Source organism: Cheilinus undulatus, linkage group 23 (genome assembly GCF_018320785.1).
Source record: "Cheilinus undulatus linkage group 23, ASM1832078v1, whole genome shotgun sequence".
NCBI classification, from domain to species: Eukaryota; Metazoa; Chordata; class Actinopteri; order Labriformes; family Labridae; genus Cheilinus; species Cheilinus undulatus.
In genome coordinates this window covers 20,859,039-20,872,076 of record NC_054887.1, presented here as the reverse complement: position 1 = coordinate 20,872,076, position 13,038 = coordinate 20,859,039, and the positions used below count along the sequence as shown (strand labels likewise).

Below are 13,038 nucleotides of genomic sequence, written 5' to 3'. Positions count from 1 at the left end.
ATTCTTTATCTTTTTTTTTTTTTTTTTGTATTATTGTTTCTCTGCTTTCATTGTCATCTCTGCTCTCTGTCCTTCCTGACCTCCCTCCATTTTGTTCTGGGACGGTGACCGAGAAGTTATGTTGGCACGCTTGTGCCTGAGAGTGTGCAAACATTCCTGCTGAGTGTTGTTTTTAACCGTACCACTGCCCCAATAGACCACTGTTGATTACAGACATTATTACATACCACGTGAAACTTCTGTGTATGTCAAAATGACCTTAATTTTAGGAAAATATTGTGCTGATTTACTTTTTTAGAAATCAAACTGAGGATAATTTAGTTAGTATGTGACTTTGAGAGTGTTAATCTTAATACGATCTTATCGTAGTATTGTATTTTTCATTCTAAACAGGTATTTAATGACAAGGTCAGCATGCAGATAAGGTAGAGGGCACATGTCTCTGTCTGTGAGGACATTAGCCATGCTCTGGCAGTCACATGAGACCATATTATGCTTTAGATTATGATTAGTCTGAGGAGGCATGTGACTCTGTGCTCAGGGTCATAGAGTGAGGAGGCATGCTGTATAGTATTAGCAGACAGACAAAGTCAATTGAGGTATCTGAACAGGGAAGTTTACAGAGTAGTGTTTTTTCCTTTAAGTAGAAATCACTGGCTGAGGTGGTAAAATAACCGTGCATCCTGGTGTTTTGAATTTTTGTCATTCCTTATCTCTTTGTGTGCTCCTAATGAGCTTTGACACATGTCTCTTGCTGTCATTTCTTTAACACTACTTTTTGTGTTTGATATGTTGCAAACCCAGGATGCAATTGTTACAAGATACCAGATTCACATGTAGATCATGTAGTCATCAGCATAAAGGTTTAACTGACTTCATTTATTATATAATCTACCCTTGTTTACTGCTTTTGATTGCCAGATTTAACCAGTATTTTCCTACAAATAAACTTAAGTGCTGAAGCTCACACTTGCTGACCTTCCCGCTGTCACATTTGTTCTGCCAGAAAGTGTGTTTTCATAAAGTTTAGCCCCTTGTTTTCCTTTTGAAATGTGTGACTCCAGTCCAGAGTTGACACGAGGCATCGAGGAATGCATTTGCCCCAGAGTTTGTCTTGTGTGAATAAGCAGCCCGCTTTGATCCCCCTGAGCTTGTTAGTTTGGGCTTTTTTTTATGACCAGTTGAATTCTGGGAATGTGGGATAGGTGGGTCAGCCATTCACTGTTGTGTTCTGTATTCAAAAACATTGTGCTGCAAAGAGGTGTTTTTGAAGAGACTTTAGTCATTGGTGCGCAGTTGTTAAAAAATAAAGATTAAATTGTTGTGATACCTTAAAATGACACATCATCTTGAACTGTCTTTTTTTTTCTCCCATCAGACCATCCTGGTTCAGATCTGGTACCCCATCACCGTGGCAACCAACTCCAGAGAGCAGAAGAAGATTCTTGCCAAGTACCTCCTGGAGACCTCTGGGAACCTTGAAGGCCTGGAGTATAAATTACATGACTTTGGTTACAGAGGTGTCTCCTCACAAGAGGTACTATTATCATAATCATACCTTTCTACATCTTATGATGTGCAGTTGAGTAGCAAAGATCTATTTCAAGTGAAGCCAGAGATATACTTGCTTAAGGACGCGAGTTTTAATGCCAATGATAGGATGAACAGTAGGGGCAGTTTAGAGGCTGATGGGTTATGATGTATTTGAATACAAACTGATGGATTTATTACACAGTTATCAACATCTGTAGGATGTGCCGTAGTCACAGAATAGCGACAAACATCCCTGTCAAAATAATGTAGCTAGCATCTAGGGATGTAATGGTATTTGTATTCAGCAGTTCGGGGGTCACGGCTTGCACACAAATATGTCTGAATGGAGCAGCGTTTACATTGCAGTCTAGGTGGCAGTAATGCTAGTAGCAGTTTGAAAACCGCTTTTAAACAACTAATGAAGAAGAGGGATGACCAGGCAAAACAAAACAGGAAGAAGAAAGTTTTATTCAGTAGCAAGACCTCTCAGTAGCATGTCTGTGCTGTTTTTTAAAAGGAGATGTGAGAGCAGAGAGGGTCATGGACACTACCAACACTAATACATTTTAAGGGCTGTATGTGGATATTTAGGAGTAGAGGGCACAAATTATGAACGTGTATTCAGTGCTCTGCTCAGGCTCCATTTCAACGTCCCTTCTTGTCTATACTAAGCTAGTTGTTGTGGTCCTTTGCTTGCATTCACAAGCTGTTATTTAACCACTGCACCAGCCATTTACTAACAACTATGTGCCGTCCCAGCATACACGAATTCTGAATATGGTGCAATGCTCTAAAATGTTCATATTTCATTTTTTTATAATGCATGTATGTATGCATGTAGTGACCCAAACCTGTGCCGAGGCTGTTACTTCCCTGCATAGAGGAAAATATTAGAGAAACAGAGCAGGGACATTGCTATGGAGGTATGCTCCATGCACATATTACATAGCAAAGTATGCAGTCAGTGACATGATGCAACTTATGTACAGGAACATAATGCTGAAAAGCCAGTACATCTCCAGTCTAAGTTAGAAATAGTCTGTAATAGCTTTTTCCAGAACTTCCAGCTGTGTCAAATGGTCTTCATAGGGCAATGGATTTGTTTCCCTTGTCAGGATGATAAATCAGCTCAGTAACGACAGATTTCATCGTTATAAGACTCAAGTGATCGCAGTTTTGATCTGGACAAACTTTTGTTGATCTAAATATGTGAAAGAAATCAGTAGACTCTAAAACAAGGTTGTTAATGCAAACTAATGTCAAAATTAGAAGGTAATTTATGGCAGTTTATTCAAAATGTACTCTCTATAAAATATGTCCATGCTTTTTAAAATGCAATTATGCAATCAGATAACTCATTGCCTTCCTCTTCTTTCTGCAGACTGCAGGCATCGGTGCCTCCGCCCATCTGGTTAACTTCAAGGGCACAGACACAGTCGCTGGCATCGGCGTCATTAAGAAGTACTATGGCACCAAGGATCCTGTCCCGGGCTTCTCAGTACCGGCTGCAGAGCACAGGTAAACAGCATGCACACATTATTGTCAGTTATTAAAGGTTTAAAACCACGCTGTGGCAGGCTTCCCAGCTTTTCCAGGGGCCTAAGTGGCACTGTTTCCATTGTGATGTTGGGCAGTAGATCACTGCCCACTTTAATTATTACCGCAGAGATAAAATACCTCTGAGGTATGATGGGTGTCTGCCAATGTGTTCAACACTCTCTTTAAACGTGTGGGCAAGGTTAAGAGAAACTTTAAGCACAACATACCACCTCTGGAGGCTGCTGAATTCCTGTGCACTGTGTTAATTACCAGCGTGCGTTCATACTCCCAGAATGCACAGGGGCATAATGGGCACAGCTCGGCTCCTTTCATCTCAGCCAACTTTCTGGCTTGGAGCCTAACTTTTTTTTATTGACCCACAAGCCAAATTGAATTTTAAAAATGCTTCAAATATCATGCAGTTGTCTGCCAGAGTTGTCAATGGAGGGAATTTATCAGGCAGGGTGAGAATTAACTCGTCATTTGGCTGGGGTTGTTGTTAATTTGCCCCTGTTTGCAGCCTGGTCACCCTCACACTAATGATGTGCTTCTTCTGTGTCATGTTTGTGAATGACCCTGTGATTGGGCGGAGGAAGAGGCTGTGATTGGCTGCTGCCCTGACGCACATGTGCCTCACATGTCTCTGGTGTTGTTTTATGGCACTGATCCATTTAGCCCTCCCTCTCTCTCTTTCTCTCTCTTTCTGACATCTCTGTTTCGTTTCTGTGCACACACAACCGCTTCTTTCTTGCCACCAGGGCAGTTTAATGCTGCTCCAGCGCACTCTTCCCTGCACCAGTGCATTGTGGGATGATGGCAGTGGTTGTCATGGCAACCATTACGCAATAAACCCCCATCCCCACCCCCCCCTTTTGAAATCTGTTTGGTTTCCACCCCAGAGGGAGGAGTCACAGTGAAATTCCACTTTGATTTTCATGTGGAGGGAAAGGGGCGGAGGGTGTCGTAGAGTAGAGTTGTGTCACCTTCAGAGCACTTACAGGAAAAACTTAGAGTGCCCTCTAATGTCCCATGTCACCTTCAATTGCAAAAAAAACAACAAGTTCAACAATATGAATAGTGTGCTGAAATGGCCCTCAAATATAAGTGTGAAAGACCAGTTTGTATCCTTATAACAGGTAGCCAAGGTCAGCTCTGTGTATGCTGAGCAGGGTTAAAATTTCTGGTTGTAAAGTCCCCTCAGAAATTAATGCCATAGTCATCGATTAACTGGTGTCAGATCTGACATGGAGAAAGTAGATAAATCATGGCTTTTTTTTTTTTTGCAGTTTAGTTAAACGTGAATGTGGAAACTTTGGCCTGAAAATGATGATGATATGGGTGGTGATGATTGAGGGAAAAACATAAATTGGAAAACTTTAACACTGGAAATCGAAAGCAGTTGTACTAATCTACACATCTATTTTCTGCATTGCACTGCCCTCTGCTGGATGATCAGTTGAACTTCTGTTCTTGATGAATGACTCGTGATGGTAGTAACACATCTGAAATAGTAGGGACAGAGCAAGAAAAGGCTGGTAACTTGGTGGTTCTATTCAAAGACAGCTTAAGGACAATCTTGCAACTAATAAGTTAAAGTGGCAAGTAGGTCAGTAGCATGACTGAGTATAAATATAAAAGGTAGAGAGACAGAGTCTCTGAAGTAAGGATGTGAAGAGGTTCACTTATCTGTGGAAAAACTGTTTAAAAATTGAAAAGAATAAAAATCAGAGAAATGTTCTTCAACATTAAATTGCAACGACTTAAAATCCCACCTTCCACAGGACATAAAGTCATCAAAAGATTCAGAGAATCTAGAGAAATCTCTGTGTACAAGAGAAAAGGCCAGTGGTCAATATTGGATGCTCGTGATCTTTGGGTCCTCAGGCAGCACTTCATTAAAAATAGCCTTTATTCTGTACTGGAAATCACCGCATGGGATCAGGAACACATTCAGAAAACGTGTCTTTCCATGCAGTTTGGCATGCCATCCATAAATGTTAAAAAGTTAAATTTGCTTCATGCAAAGAAGAAGTAACGCCACCATCTTCTCTGGATCAAAGTTTATTTAAAGTAGATTGAGGCAAAATGGAAAGCTGTTCTGTGGTCAGATTTATCAAAATTTTAAAGTCTTTTTGGAAAACACAGACACTGTGTCCTGTTGGCTGAAGAGGAAAGGGACCATCCAGCTTGTTATCAGCACACAGTTCAAAAGCCTGCATCTCTGATGGTATGGGGTTGCATTAGTGCCTATGGAGTGGGCAGCTTACACATCTGGAAAAGCACTATCAATGCTGAGAGGTAGATAGAAGATTCAGAAAAACATGTGCTCCCATCCAGACAATGTCTCTTTCAGGGAATACCTTGCATATGGCCTACAGTCAAGACCTTTCACCAATTGAAAACATTTGGCGCAGAGGCAAAGAAGACCCAGGACTGTTGAGCTGCTAGAATACGATATTAGACAAAAATGGGACAGCATTCCTCTCCCAAAACTCCAGCAACTGGTTTCCTCACTTTGCAGATGTTTACAGACTATTGTTAAAAGAGGGAATGCTAAACAATGGTGGCAAACATGTCCCTGTCTCTACTTTTTTGAGATGTGTTGCTGCCATCAAATGAGCTAATGTTTTTCAAGAAATGGTAAAATCTCTTTTTCCACATCTAATGTGTCGTTTATGTTCTTGAATAAAATGCAGATTTATTTTGTAAATCATTACTGTCTGTTTCTATTTACATTTTACAGAGCGCCCCATTTTTTTGTAACTCGGGTAGTTTCTTCCTTTTAAACCCCTTCTTTCAGTTTTGGATAATATGTAGAGTGTGTTCCCTTCATTTATTGACTTACTTCTAAATAAAGGCACGCATAGAGCAACCGTGGAGTTTTATATAATATCTAGTCACTTTTTAACCATCAAATGATAAGGATGACAAAATTCTGATCCCTCTGTTTTCCCTCTGTAGTACCATCACAGCATGGGGGAAGGACCATGAAAAAGACGCCTTTGAGCACATTGTCAAGCAGTTCCCCAGCGTGCCTGTGTCCATAGTCAGCGACAGCTACGACATCTACAACGCCTGTGAGAAGATCTGGGGAGAGGACCTACGGGGGCTGATAGAGACACGCAGTGCAGATGCTCCACTGGTGGTCAGACCGGATTCTGGAAACCCTCTCGATACAGTTTTGAAGGTCTGGTGCACCATTTTTCTTTATAAGTAAAGATGTTAAAATCAAGCTAAAAGGCTAATATTTCCACTTTTGTTGCTCTCAGGTTTTGGAGATTCTGGGTAAGAAGTTTATTCCAGAGGAGAACTCTAAAGGCTTCAAAGTTCTCCCTCCTTACATCAGAGTTATACAAGGAGACGGAGTTGACATCAACACACTGCAGGAGGTATGCACCAGTGTTAACTATAGAATAAAACATGAAAGAAAATGGTGTTTGTTTAGCAAAGTTAAGTGTTTTTCCTTTCCTTACAGATAGTTGAAGGCATGAAGGAACACAGGTGGTCCATTGAGAACATTGCATTTGGATCTGGGGGTGCTCTGCTGCAGAAACTGACCAGAGATCTGCTGAACTGCTCCTTTAAATGCAGTTACGTGGTCACCAACGGACTTGGGGTGCGTACCAGTAAATTTTAACATGATTAGCTGTGTTTGGGTTAGCATTTTACAACACTCTGACGTCATAAAAATGCTTAAAAGAAAAGATTTTTAAGTGTGTTGTTGTATTTTCTGTGAAATCCTTGATTAATGATGGATCTGGTTTGATTTAGATGTGGTGTCTAAGCAGTGCATTTAGTCCAACTTTTTGTTGGAGTTTCTCGTTAATATGCATGTCAGTTCTGTTTAATTTTTATTGCTGGGGCTTTTTTTATCAGATAGGACAGCTAAAGAGAGACAGTAAATATGGGGTGAGAGAGTGGAGGAAGACATGCACCAAACGTGCCAAGATCAGTGCTCAAGGATTAAAGCCTCATTATGTGGAAGCCCAATCTATCAACTGAGTTGGTTTAAATTTTTCATGATTTTCTGTGTTAAAGGTAAATGTCTTCAAGGACCCAGTGGCCGACCCAAACAAGAGGTCAAAGAAGGGTCGCCTGTCCCTGCACCGGACGCAGAGTGGAGACTTTGTCACCCTAGAGGAAGGCAAGGGTGACCTGGAGGAGTACGGCGTGGTGAGTAGTGCCTTCAATAAAACACATAAAGGGATTAATGATTCCTTATTTGCCACATACATTTCTTCTCACCTTTTTGTCCTATTTTTCTCTTCCTCCTTGTTATCTATTCTTCTCTCCTTCTGTTTCTTTCCCCTCATCCCTCTCCAGGACCTGTTGCACACAGTCTTTCAGAACGGGAAGATAGTGAAGACGTACACATTCGACGAAGTCAGAGACAATGCCAAGCTCAAAGAGAGTGAGCTTGATGATCTGCTGCACTGAACAGCAGCACTATTGAAGCACCCCCCAACTTTCCACCCTAAAATAACCCCATGTCCTCCCTCAACAACTTCACCTTTTGGCCTCCAACGTCACCTCCTGAAAACGGCGGTTGCGTGCACTGCTAATAGAACCCACTCCCAAAGCCCGAGAGCCCCCTTAGAACGTTCCTAAAAACCTGAGATCTACCTTGATTTTCACAGAACTTCCCTCGCAATTTGACAAACGCTGCTCTGAGTCTCCAACAGGGTCGGAAATTTGGACTCCGGAGGAGAGAAAAGGAGTGAGACAGAAATTAGACGGGCAAGAGGGAAAGAATTATGATGACAAACAGTTGAGACGTCGCGGTCCTAATCCCCAAAATCGAAAAAAATCAGCATGTTGCACTGATAGGCTAGACATTGCAGAAGTGAGAATGCGATTGGCTACTGAGAGGCAATGTGTTAGCAGGCTTTTTCATGCTGACACAAGTGAAGAAAGTCATGACTGAGAGAAAGAAAGAATTATGAAGCCACACCCACCAGTGACCGTGCCCCGTGTATTGTGTACAGAACTGTTTTGAAAAATCCATGTCTGAATTTACTTAGCTTTGTCTTTTATGTGAAGGAGGATGATGATGGTATATAGCGATGCACCAGTAACATTGACCGAAAACTGCTAATACAACGCTTTACAAACACTGTATTTATTTTACTTGCTTTTTGTAGTTTGGGCCCAAATTATAGAAGGGCAACATTTATCAAGTACTACCTGAATATTTTCTACTCATACTCTGCCAAATTAAATGTTATTGGTGCATCTGTGAAGGTGTATCATCTACCTGCCATCATGTTGCCCAAAGAGTATCCCCATAATGAAGGCCCAGTCTGCCCAGCCATTGAAAAGGTGATGCCTCCATGCATTTGTGTAAATTCTAAGAAAAATATGATTCATGATCAGATCTAAATTAGAAGTGTTAGATTGGGTCCTCATGATGGCAGTGCTCTTAAAGTCTTTGGAATATTAAACCAAGAGTTGTAAAAAAAAAAATCACAGCAATCGTCTTCACTGGACTGAAGATTATCTAACTATGTGTTTATGAAAGATTAAATATGTGGCTCCTGGGCAGAAATGTATGTTAAATGTTGGTCCTGATGTATGGGAATGCTTGAGTGTATGTGTGTGTATGGTTGTGAGTGCGTGCGAATACTGATATTTTCTTCCTCTAAAGGATAGCATAGTATTCCTTTATGCAAATGTACTTGTTGATCGGGGAAATAACAACGAACACTCTTCCATTTACTTTGCCGGGCCTTTTATTTTGAAAGGAGACGTGGCAGTGTGATAAGTAAAGCGAGACTGGATAGGAGAACGAGTTTCTGATCAGCAAAATGTCGCCCTCAATATCACTGCCTTAACTTGTGAAAAGCCAGGAAATGAGAGGAAGATTCGAAATAATTCCAATATTATTGGTGAATAATACTCGTATTTACATTTGTTTCTGATATAGAAATTTAGATCTAGCTTATGATGCCTTTTGAAGTAGTTGAGCTTTCTATCCAGGGCATCCCAGATCAGTGTCACTCCTCTCTGTAGGTGTGTATGGTCACAAGTCGACCCTTTCCAGAATGAAGGGATTTAATAGGAGCAAGGAGCTGGTGACATCACTGGTAATAGATGGCTTGTTAATGCCAGGAGGATTGTGGGAATTTTTCAATGTTCCTTCTGAAAAGCCGCTGTGAGGAACTTTAAATTTAGGCTAATTTTTGGCACCTGTTTTGGACAAAGCTGCACATGTTTTCTCCAAGCTGATTGGTCCAGTGCAACAGTGTATCAGGGCCATTCTAAGAAACCAAAAAAATTAAGAGGATCTGTAAATTTCTAGAAAAATTGTCATTTTTTGAGTAACAGATTTAAGTTTTAGAGACTATTAAGTCATACATTTACAAGATAAAAAATCTCTTTTTTTTTTTTTTTAAGTTGTAAATTCACAATAAAAAACAAAGTCTTCAAGTTTAAAAGCCAAACATTTTGACTATATAGATTAAAAATTTTAGTTTAATAATATCAGATATGTCGGCGCGCCGGTAGTCGAGTGGTTAAGGCGCATGCCATATACGCAGGCAACCCAGGTTCAAATCCGGCCCGTGGCACTATTTCCTGCATGTCTCTCCCCGCTCTCTCCCCTGTTTCCAACTCTATCCACTGTCCTATCAAAATAAAGGCAAAAAGGCCAAAAAATAATAATAATAATAATAATATCAGATATGTCAAGTTTATAGTCAGAAATCTATGATATAAAGTCATAAATTTATAGAAACCAGACTCTGAATTGTTTAGTTCGAAAGGTGATTTACAACAACAACAACAACAAAAATTTTAGTTCAAAAATCATAATCTTTGACCTTTTAAATAAATCATAGAAAAAATCAGAAATTTACAACATTATAAAGTCATAAATTGATGAGAAGCCAAGTTCTTAAATTTTTGTGTTAAAAACTCAAAGATTCACAGGGGAGAAAAATTACTCATTTTCAAGATAAAAAGACAAAATTTGTACTTTAAAACTAAAAAATTTTGTATATACAAAATCAGAAATTTATGACATAAAGCTGGAAATTTACAAGAAACCAAACCGGATTTTTCAATTTGGAAAGTTTGAAATCTACAAGGAAAAAAACATTTTTGAGTTTGGAAGTCATACATTTTACTCTAGACAAAAATTTAAAGGTTTTTGTCAAAAGTTTATAACATTATAACATCATAAATTTAAAGCAACCAAACTCTTAATTTTAATTTTAAACAATTTGGAATTTATGCGAAGCAAACTTGAAAATTCAAATTCTGAACCATTTAAATTACAAAAAAAGGTAATTAATACAATCAGATATTCATGACATAAAAAAAAGTCGGGAATTCATGAGAACCCAAACTGAATTATTGAGTTAAAAAATTCTATGTAAAGTCAGAAATTTACAGCATTATAAAGTTGTAAATTTAAGAGAAACCAAACTGAAAACAGTGGGAAGCCTGCCACAGCTTAGATTGTCTCCTCTAATAGAAAATGATTCTGGGTCGATTAGGCTTTTATCTGCAGTATTTGCGCAAGGAATACAGATCCATGTGGTATGATCTTCTTTCACACAATGAGCTATTTTCAACTTTATAATAATAAAAAAAAAAAACATTTTGTTCCCACTAATTCCCAAGTTTTTAAACTAGATTTTTTTTGTCATTAATTTGACTTTTGTATCTAAATGTAGATGTCCTCAAAAACTAAGAGATCCTCTTGTTTTCAGTTGTTACAGTGGCTCTTATACACTGTCCTAGTCCAGTAACAGTCAGGTGTTTCAGTCATTGAGAGTCTTTGCTGGGGAAAATTTGAAAAACAAACAAGACTGTTTCAGTAGGTACCTAACTCATGGCAGCAGTATGTGGCTTTAAAAATCAAAATGCATCCTTAAACGAGCTATGTGCTGATTGTCCGGTTTGCTCTTAGAGGCATCAGTATTAAACACCTGTTTCATAATCCACAAAAAACTCCCAACATGAGCTTTAAGTTTGGGCAGATAAACACAAACAGTAAAGAAGCATGTATAACCAGAAAGCTCCCTGTTATTTTAGCTACTCATGTGGCCACATGATCAAATTAATCGCCATAGAGATGTAAAATAAGTCTAGTAGTAGTGAAAGACCAAATACCTTCAATACTAACAACATTCCTATCAGCCTCAACTGCATTTTTAGGGATTAAGTTCTTCAACAGTCGTAACCAAGATAACCCGTTAGCATGCTAGCTTTGTCTTTATGAACCTGTTAGCATGCAAACATTTGTATTTAGCTAACAATGTTGCCTCATAGGCTGAACAGCGTTTTATGCTTTATGGCTAATCAGCAATTGTTAGCATGCTAACATGCCAATTGACAGAATGGACAGCTCACCATAGGCATGTTTTTCTTCTCTTCTTGAGCTCGTTAGCATGCTGATGTTAGCATTTTGCTGAAAGTACATTCTCAAAAAGCTGCTAGTATAGCTGTAGTCAGTCTTGTCAGAGCCTATAGAAGTGTGCATTGTATTTTGTTCTTTATAAAACACTTCAAAGTTATAGCTTTACACATTTTAGCAAAAGCTCAGTTAATTGTTTGCCACTGGGCTGCCCCAGTGAAGCTCTTAGAGGTTCAGTGGCCTTGTCACTTAACCTTGCTAGTTTTCTTTGATTTTAGCAAGACTTTTAAGAAACCTTTGATGTCACTGACTCCAGTTTTCCGCTCCTGGCTCAGACTGAGCTGCTCCTACAAACAAAGCTGGTAAACAACTCATGCAGGAAAAGAAATCCCTCTTCTCTTTGAATTTCCTTCTGTTTGCACTCTGTCACCATCACATCATTTGTTATCCAACTTTCCTGGAGCACTGACACAGCTGTCCTTGAGCTTTTTTTCAATGAAGAGGGGCATTTCAGTGGAAGGTTGATTTACTATTTTGATACTGTCTCAGTTCTTACCTCAAACAAACATTATTTTGTATGACCAAGGAGAATAAAAATGCCAGAACTGTTGCAGTAAATATCCTTATTTACGATGCGGCCATACTGCCTTCTCACTTGTACATACGACAAAGAGTTTGACTGAAAGCAGAGAGGGCAGGTTAGGGAGACGATCACACTAGATAATATTATTATTTTTGTCGGAATAACCGTTTTTGTACCAACAGAAGAATATCCAAAACTGCTGCGTGAATCAGAGGCGTGACTGTCAAGCTTTTAGCTTCTGTTTGTGTGCGTGTGTGGTTTGTGTGTGTGACTGCCTTGTGTATAATGGATGAAAAAGTATTTGTGGATACTTTATTTTCTTTATGTTGTTGTTGTTTTACTCGTATGTATATGTTGGTTGTCCCAAATTCTCTCCCAACACAACTGATATTTTAACTAACATAACTTGCTATATTGTCAACAATACATTGATTAAAGATGCCACCCTGTCAATTTCAAATGGCTGTTTTTTTATTTTACTGACCACAGTGTAGAAATGATTTAAAGATTATTTTCTTTTAATATTATTTAACATGTTTATTTATTTCCTTATCATTTTGATATATTACAGGATGCCAACCACTCTGGCAGTGAGAATAGAATAATGAGACCTCCTTGATAACCAGAGCTGCACACTGCTGGCTCCAGGGGCTGATCTAGAAAAACATTCCTGCAGGAGGGTAGCAGGAGATTTTGAGGGGTGGCACCCATGGCTGAAGTGTATATGTTGATCTAATTTCAGTCATATCAATCAATGTTTACTAGTTAAGCCTCCAAATTCAGAAATTTTAACCAAACAAAATTAGGCTCTATTCCTGTGGCACATAAGTAAAGCTATAAATAGAAATATTTAAGCTCAAAGATGTACTGAAATAAACTACAACTATCTTATAACTGAACCATCCTGCCTGAGGATAAACTTCTACTTTTTACACTATTAAACCAGCAGGGGGCACCAAATCTGAGCAAAGTCTGCTGCAAAAAGTACAATAATTAACAAAAAGTCACTAGTATTGGTCAGAGA

General features: G+C 39.1%; 1 protein-coding gene across 1 annotated transcript in view; it reads left to right on the top strand.

Moving 5' to 3' along the window:
• nampt1 (nicotinamide phosphoribosyltransferase 1) overlaps positions 1–12,474 on the top strand; it is a 31,944-nt gene extending 19,470 nt beyond the window's left edge. Inside the window, exons 5-11 of the mRNA XM_041780664.1 lie at positions 1,379–1,537; positions 2,915–3,051; positions 6,034–6,259; positions 6,342–6,461; positions 6,548–6,688; positions 7,111–7,245; positions 7,396–12,474. Of these exons, the coding sequence (XP_041636598.1) occupies positions 1,379–1,537; positions 2,915–3,051; positions 6,034–6,259; positions 6,342–6,461; positions 6,548–6,688; positions 7,111–7,245; positions 7,396–7,509 (1,032 nt within the window). The 3' untranslated portion in view covers positions 7,510–12,474. The remainder of the gene's footprint in view (positions 1–1,378; positions 1,538–2,914; positions 3,052–6,033; positions 6,260–6,341; positions 6,462–6,547; positions 6,689–7,110; positions 7,246–7,395) is intronic.
• Positions 12,475–13,038: the final 564 nt, after the last annotated feature.